Below are 8919 nucleotides of genomic sequence, written 5' to 3'. Positions count from 1 at the left end.
AAGTTTGAAAAAAAAAAGAAAGGAAAAAAAAGAAAAAAAAAGCTTCAAGTCCCACATCGCTCAGGATAAACACTTGAATAGTGTTTCACTCCCTATATATAGAGAGCTCATTTCTTCATTTTTCCTTGTCCCAGTTGAGAAGCATTTCCTCAACTTTTCTTTCTCCCTCCCATATTTCAGCCGATGCATTTCCGGCAAACTTCTCCCTCTTTCTTTCTGTTGCTCTAAAATTTTGGTTAGCTTTAAGAGTGACTTTTTAAGTCATATTTTTCGGTTGACTATAAGAGTGACTTTTTTAGTCATATTTTTCGGTTGACTATAAGAGTGACTTTTCAAGTCATATTTTTGGTTGGCTGTTAGAGTGACTTTTCAAGTCATACAAGAGGGTGTAATTCTAGAAAAGGTTCCCTCTACAGTGATATGAGAAGTCATACAAGAGGGTGTAATTCTAGAAAAGATTTCCTCAATGCAGTTATGATTTAGTTGTAGTATGTTATAATTGCAACAATATTTTTTATATTAATATTACCACCAATAAATAAATTGAATTTACCTAGTCACCTACTGTTTCATTAGGTAGTTCTATGTAATATAGACAAACAAGTTATACATCTTTTATTCCAAATTTGAATTTCCAAATGTGAATTTAGTCGTATTCATTTGTTGTGAATTATAATATAAACTACTTTCATATGTTATTTGCTTTCAGGTACACTAACCTTCTTATCTTTTCTCTCTCTTCTTTTTATTCATCTCTAAACTTTTTTTTTAATCCAAACAAGACATAAAGTTCAATTTATACATATATATTTTATAATTTCATTTAATTTAAGATCAAATTTAATATGGTATTTTAACTCAATAGTTTATTTTCATGTATAAAAATACATCTATGTTAACGTAGTAAAAAATCAAATAAAAATAAAAAATAAATTTTATTACATTAAACTTTTATCATAAAAATATTGTTACTGTAATTTTGTAAATAAAGATTCTACTATTTAATATCTATCTAATAGAATTGATATCATGTGTGAAAAAAAATTTAAATTAAATTTGATCAACATATTTAAATTAAAATATAATATTTTTTATCATATATATATATAACTTTATATATTAAAAATTTATTAAATAATGTATAATTATGTACTAAAGAAACAATAAATTATAACTATATTTAAATTACTTTTAAATTATTGTAAACTGAGGTCTATTAATTTGTCTCATATTCTAATCTAAACATTCAAAAAAATATTTTATTTTTTAATCTAAACACAATTTCAATGCTAAAATAAAAAATATAACAGAGCACATTACAAAAATAAAATTTCAACAATACGAATAGACATCAAAATGTATCAAAAGTGAATATAAGGCTATATAAAAAAAAAATATTTTTGTAATATCGATCCACTAGGAGAATGGCTACGTTTCAGTCAGGGAACCAATGTCATCAAGAAAATATACACTACCTAAAATAAAGCCAGAACAAAACAAGAAATTTCGCAAGAAATACTAAGGGAAAAAAAAACCGGTGGAATTTTAATCTAATGGATCCACCATTTTTTCCCGTAATCCCAACCGCACTCTGTGGGTTGAAACGCAGCATCGGGGGAGATAGTTGTTGTTGCGTTACGCGATTTCAGCGGCACGTGCAACGCACACCGAATCTTGGGCTTCACGCTCGCACTCTTGAACAGCAAGAACTTGAACCGAACCACCATAAAGAGCTTCAAATCGATGGTGTAAACACCCGAACCCTTCTCCTTGTCAAACACCTCGACCTGGTTCCCGGCGAGTGGCGTCACGCGCTGGCCCTTGAAAAGGGGATTCACGAAGGTGGTGTTCTTGTGGTGCTGGAAGAACGGCCCTAATGTCTGGTTCCCGAACAAAACATCCTGGTACAGCGCGTGCGCTTCGATGTGGTCGTAGTAGACGCCGACCCTGCGGTTCGGGTTGCGGATCGAGACGTTGAGGGCGAGGTCGTAGTGGAGAGTGTTGTTGGTGGTGTAGTCGAAGCGCGTGAGGGACGCGTCGGTAACGTGGAATTTGAGCACGTTGGGGCGCACGATGAACCAGAAGAGAAAGCCGAGTATTGCTACGATGATGAGGATTGTGGTGAGGATCTTGCAGATGAGGCCCAGGATGCAGTCGAAGATGCAGCCGCAGAAGCAGCTCAGGCAGCCGCAGCAGCAGCCGTCGCGGCCGCCGCGGGAGGGGCGGTGGTAGGATTTCGGCGGCGGAACGGAGGGGCCGTAGTACGCGCCGTTTAGATGGGACATTGTGCGAACTGACTTGAAGTCTGAAACTTGGGAACGTTAGGGTATTAAAGGAGAGAGAAACTTTATTTTTTTTTAAGGGATGTTTCTTTGTACTTACTTGTTTGTTGAGTACAGTGTGGAACGTGGTGAGTTAATGTAGTGAGGGAGAGCGTGTAGCGTGAATGCGTGAATGCGTGATGGTGATGTTGACCACGAAGTTCAAACAGAAAAGAAACCACCTTAGGTAATGGCTTAAGTATCAAATTCGTCCCCTAAATTATTTTAAATAATTTAATTTTTTCTCAAAATTTTAAGAAGGTTTAATTTATTCTTTAAATTTTAAAAGTGAATTAAGTTGGTCAGCAAATCAGCAAATTATTTTAAAGACTTCAATTTGATCTTCAAAGTTCTTAAAAAATTAGGACCAAATTGATTTATTTTAAGAATTTAAAGATCAAATTGAATTTTTAAAAAATTTGAGAATCAAATTATTTTATTTTTAAGAACCAGATTATTAAATTAAATTTTTAAAAAATTTAAAGATCAAATTGAATTATTTAAAATAATTTGAATTATTTTAAAAAATATATTTACAAAGACTAAATCAAAAAACACATTGATTAAATTTGTTAAAATTATAAATTTATTTAAAGATCAATAGTTATTCTTAGTCAATGCCGCACGGTCATACGATTAAAAATTACTATTATTATGATTTTATCGTTATTATAAAAATTAATAAATTTATCTAAATAATTATTCTGTAATTGAATAAGATAAAATTATAAAATTATTTTACACTATTAATATAAATGAATTACTTTTAAAAAAATTAATAAGAAAATAAATTTAGAATATTGCATGACTTATAGTAAATTTTAATTAGTCAATAATTATTTTCATTTCTTTCATCCACTTTAAAAATATATCCTACCACTCCTTTCTTCAATTGCTTTTTCTTTTTTAATTTTCATTTTAAAAATACAGATAAAGGCACAAGTGCCTCTCTTTTAATTAGTAATAATAAATAATGGGTTTAAACACGCGTGATGGTAAGATTTCTCAAAATTCAATAACCGCAAGGATTTTATTTAAAAAATAACGCGTATACTAATTTGCTTTGACAAGAAAGGTTTTAAATAGTGATGACCGTTGGTTTTAGTGGAAAGGAAGGTTTGTCGTGAATATTGAAAGGTAAATTAATTAGTTGGTTGCTTTCTGGATTGAACAGAAAGTCAGTTTTTTGTGACGAGTCTAATATGAAAGTCTTGACTTTAAAGATAAATTTCTTATAATTTATTTTTAAAAATAAATTTGTTCTTTTGATATTGAATTTTTATTGTTGACTCTTTAAAAATTAAAAATGACTCCATCACAGTCATGTTGGGTAAAAAAATGTACGTTTGAGGCAAGTCAAATTGCTTTTGCAGTAATTATAATCAATTGGACATAAATAATTTGTTGAAGTTAAAATTAAAGTATTTGGATAATATTTAAATTTAATTTTTGATAAAAATAATTTTTAATTAGATTTTATTTATCTTTTTGGTTCAATTTCGAATTAGTTCAATTTCGAATTAGTCAGATTTTACTTACCTTTTTAGTTAAATATCAAATTAGTCATGATTTTTTTTTCCTGATAAATTGAAGGGTAAAAAAATATTTGCTTTAACAATAACATGTTTATTATGTTTCTATACAATGTTAATAATTTCTATTTTATAATTAATAAATTTCTATGAATTACAAAAATATTTTTAAATCTACCAAAATTATTTATAAAAATTAAAATATTCAAAAGTATAAAATATGTAGAATTAATTCATGTAAATTCTCAAATTGTGGATTCAATGATGTTTTTTTGAAATTATAATAAAATATGTATTCATTTAAATAGACATATCTATTGTTTAAGATACTATTAGAAAATATAAATTTAACATCGCTAGATTAACATCAGTTTTCCATAAAATCGATATTAACAAAAATGCGGTGACATAATTATAAATAATGTGAGTTCCTTAACATTGATTTTTTTTTTAAAAACAATGTTAACTCACTTATCTTAACATCGGTTTTTAAAAAACTGATGTTAACATCAGAGCATGAAAGTGCACTGATATAGTTATCTAGTGAGCAAGTTTTTCATCGGGTTGAGCACTTGAATACTATATTTGGAAAAATCCAAAAGAAGGAAAAAAGTAAGACTTGTATATGGAAGAAAATGTTGATTTTGTTTGATCTTCCATACTGGTCTGATCTAGATTTTAGGCATTGTATTGATGTTAAGCATGTAGAGAAAAATATTTGTGATAGTGTCATTGGGACACTCCTTAACATTCAAGGGAAGACAAAATATGATTTGAATACTCATCAAGATCTATATAAGATGGGTATACGAGACCAATTACATCCAAGGTTTGATGGTAAGAAAATATACTTGCCTCCAGCTTGTCATACTTTGTCCAAAAAGGAGAAGATAAGTTTTTATCAGTGTTTGTGTCGTGTCAAATTTCCACAGGGATACTCTTCAAATATTAAGAGTCATGTGCAGTTGAAAGATCTAAAGTTAGTAGGCTTAAAGTCTCACAATTTTCACGTCTTGATGCAACAATTGTTAGTCGTGGCCATACAAGACATTTTGCCTAACAAAGTTAGGCATGCCATAACTCGACTGTGTTTTTTCTTCAATGTCATATGTAGCAAAGTCATTGATCCTGTCAAGTTAGATGACCTGGGAAATGAGGCTGTCATTATATTGTGTCAATTGGAGATGTATTTTCCTCCTATATTCTTCGACATCATGGTTGACTTAGTTGTTCATCTGGTGAGGGAAATCCAATGTTGTGGTCCTGTTTATTTATGGTGGATGTACTCGATTGAGCAATGCATGAAGATCTTAAAAGGGTACACAAAGAATCTACACTGTTCTGAAGCATTTATTATTGAAAGGTACATTTCATAAGAAGCTATTGAGTTTTGTTTAGAGTACATTGAAAAGGAAAAACCTATTGGACTACCTGAGTCTCGGCATGATGAAAGAGTGGGAGGTAAGGGTTTAAGAGGATTGCATGTTATCACTCCAAGTGTAGAAGATTTACAACAAGCTCATTTGTATGTACTGAATAACAGTAATGGAGATTTGTAATACATAGTATGTCACGAAGGTGTAGTGAAGGTAAGTAATCCAAAAATGTCAAAGAACAAGGTGTTGAAAGAGCATAACAAGACTTTCCTAAATTAGTTTAAAGATACAATCTTTTATGACGATAATGCTTCTAAAATGTTAAGAAAGCTAGCGACAATAGTACAATGCAAAATAGTGGGGTTAGTCTAAGGGCTGAATCTTAACCCTTTGCGAATGTACATGATGACAATCTCCGTCTAGCTTTCATCCCTTACATTGGTGTCACTGAATAAATATGGGAGCTTAATTATGTCAAATTCATTGTATGTGTTTTCAAGTGTAAGTGGGTTGACAACAATATCGGTGTGCGGACCAATGATTTAGGATTTACATTGGTAAATCTGAAGAAAATCACTTACCTAAATGACCCTTGCATCATGGCAGAACAAGTTCAACAAGTATTTTATGTTCAAGACCCTTGTGATGAAAGGTGGTTAGTGGTTCTACACGGGAAAACAATTGGTGTTAATGTTGAAGATGATGAGTCAATCATTGATACTTATGTCAGTCCTTTGTCCACACAAATCTCACCTAACATCATCGGAGAAGAAGAAGTTCAAGATGTGCATGCAAATTGTAATGATCATGATGAAGGAGAATTAATTAACATTGTATAATGGAATTTATTTTATATTAACTTGTTTTTTGTCCATTAAGTTACATAACATAATATAATTTTTAGACATTGCTTAATTAATGTTGTTTTTTTCTTAACAGGCACATGGCTACACCACCCAACTCCCCCCTCCCTCCTCCTCCTCTTCCTCCTCCTCCTCCTCTTGATCCAGCAACACATTCCCTTTCTACCTTGAAGCAGACAAGAAAAACGACATGATTGAGATCATTGGCGACTAGACCAATTGGGGCAAAGAGATCACTGGTCCATGTGGATCCTGCAACTGGGAAAGCCGATGGTCCCCACAAAAAGAAGTTAAGGACATATTTAGGGATTGTTGATCGCAATAAGGTGGATGTCACATACGAGAATTGGAAACAAGTTCCTGCAGCTCAAAAGGATTTGATTTGTTAGGCTGAATTTGATATCCCTGAAGCATCCAATTTGAGGACGAAGAAGAAAATACTTCAAACCGTGGGTGAGCGGTGGAGACAGTTTAAGAATGATTTGACATCCAAATTGACACTTTACATTATTGTTTATTAGCTAACTTATTGTTTTAAATTCATACATAATTTACTTTATTTTAACAACAATAGGCATATGACTGAGACAAATATACGAGCGGCGAATGCCAATGTGTATGGATTCCTCGAGCCACAATCCATACAAAAATCTAGGCAATTACAATTTGAATCAGAAAGTTATATTAAGTTATATTAAGAACTGGATGCAGAATTCAAAGATGGATGTGTACCTAGGATCCTACTTGAATGGGTAAGTTAAACTGAACAAATGAATTTAAATAATATATGCACTATAATAACTTATTGTTCTCCACTGCAGTGCACATTGACAAATGGTCATCATATGTCCTAAGGACAATGTAGTCATCTGATTTTGTTCCTTGCGCAATAGGCCAAACAACTACCAAAAAGGAATTATTAACTTTGAATATCTAAATTTCATAATGCATTTAGTGTAATAAGAAAAAAGGAAGCACTGAGTGCGGGTACTACGTATTGGATGTCAAGTATAATCTTAGGAAGTTTCAAGAATAATTGGAAAACGGTAATTGTTTACTTCAAATGTAATTCAATTTGTTATAATTGTTATTATATAAGTTTATTAACTTATGTTTTATTATATCATGCAATATTTTAGTGATGCAAGACCATTGGAAGCAAAGAGAATGAATGCGCTTCGTATCTAGTGGGCAACATATTATTTGAAAGTTAAAAATGAAACAATTAGTGTTTAAGTAATTTTAGAATTGTAGTTTAGTTAATTTACATTTTTTACAATTCATTTTATGTATGGACTTTAAATAAAAACATATTGAAAATTATCTAGATTGATTCTGATTTTCAATTTGCAGGTTAATTTAGGGTACTTAAAAACAAACAACATATTAAAAAAAACTTCAATAAACAACATCAATTTTTAGATAAAACCGATGTTGTTGAACAAAAACATCAGTTTTCATTAAAAACCGATGTTGGTTACCGAACACAACATCGATTTTTATTTTAAAAAAGTGAAATATGTACAAAACAACATCGATTTTTATCAAAAATCGATGTTGGGGAGTACAAATCAATATCGATTTTTGCTAAAAACTGATGTTGTCAGTATAACTTAACATCGATTTTTATAAAAAAATGATGTTGTAAGTATAACTTAACATTCATTTTGATAAAAACCGATGTTGTTTTGTACAGATTTCACTTTTTTTTGCTATTTCTTTAGATATAACATCGGTTTTTAACAAATCGATGTTGTGAAGTTTATGTTAACATCGATTTTGTAAAATTGATGTTAACGTTATTACTTTCAATGTTGGTACTTTCAACATCGGTTAATAATAAATGTTGAAAGTCCTTAATAACCGATGTTAAAATCCTATTTTCTAGTAGCGAGAGAAAGTTTAAGAAATAGACATATCCGCTCTAAAGGAAAATAATTTATGAAATAAAGTAATCGCACAAAAAAATTAAAGCATAGTTTAATCCATTTTTATATTATGAATTTAAATCTTTATTTTTAATTTATATATATATATATATATATATATACAGAAAATTTTTTGGGTTGGTTTAAGTTTGAGCCATAATGTGGTGGCTGCATAACCTTCAAGATTTGGATTGTGGAATGGGTATTTAGATTTGGATATTTAAAGGAGTCCTCGTCCCCTTTGTGAGACACCCTTTCAGATAGTCTCAAAATCAGGTTTTAGAGAGAGAAGCTCTGCCTAGGGAAAAACTCTTTGTAAGCTTTTCTTTCGGTTTCAATAAATTTCAAGTTCTGTTTTTCATATCTCCCTTCTCCCCTTACCGATCCTGTGCGGCTCTGCCGCCGCTTCGGTTTCTTTGTTTTCAAAAACCTGGGTTTGTAAGCCGTTTCGGTGTGCCCTTGATATCTGTTTTACAGTTTATATTTCACTTTCATTTATCATACTGCATTTCTTACTTCCTATCTGTCCGTTTGATCTTATTCCGCTGATCTCTGGTATCAGAGCCTGATGGGGAAGTAGGAATACTGTCCGTAAGGACATATGTTAACAAATTTTATGGATCTGGAACTAAAGTCTTGTATAGTACACGTAATATTTTACTTTGATTTGTACAGTGAGTGTTTGAACAGTACTTCCTGGAAGTACAGCAGTCTAATATTTTAGTTGAACAGTACTGTAGCAGTAAGACTCGTGTTGGATAAAGGGCAGTAAGGCTAAGGTGTACTGTTTAACCAAAATATCAAGACATAATACACTGGTGGCTATAGGATTGCCGTTCAAACTGTTTTTCAAAAAAACAAAAAGAGTTTTTCTTAAAAATAATTCAGATCCAGAAAAA

The 8919-nt window shown here is 31.2% G+C and overlaps 1 protein-coding gene across 1 annotated transcript; it reads right to left on the bottom strand.

Moving 5' to 3' along the window:
• Window positions 1-1359: 1359 nt before the first annotated feature.
• On the bottom strand, window positions 1360-2504 carry LOC100814808 (NDR1/HIN1-like protein 3). The gene has a single exon (XM_003519074.5). It carries the CDS (start codon window positions 2283-2285, stop codon window positions 1551-1553), a length of 735 nt encoding a protein of 244 aa, XP_003519122.1. The 5' UTR covers window positions 2286-2504; the 3' UTR covers window positions 1360-1550.
• Window positions 2505-8919: the final 6415 nt, after the last annotated feature.

This window comes from Glycine max, chromosome 2 (genome assembly GCF_000004515.6).
Source record: "Glycine max cultivar Williams 82 chromosome 2, Glycine_max_v4.0, whole genome shotgun sequence".
Classification (NCBI taxonomy): Eukaryota; Viridiplantae; Streptophyta; class Magnoliopsida; order Fabales; family Fabaceae; genus Glycine; species Glycine max.
The sequence above is the reverse complement of the archived record's forward strand: the minus strand, read 5'-3'. Positions and strand labels throughout refer to the sequence as shown.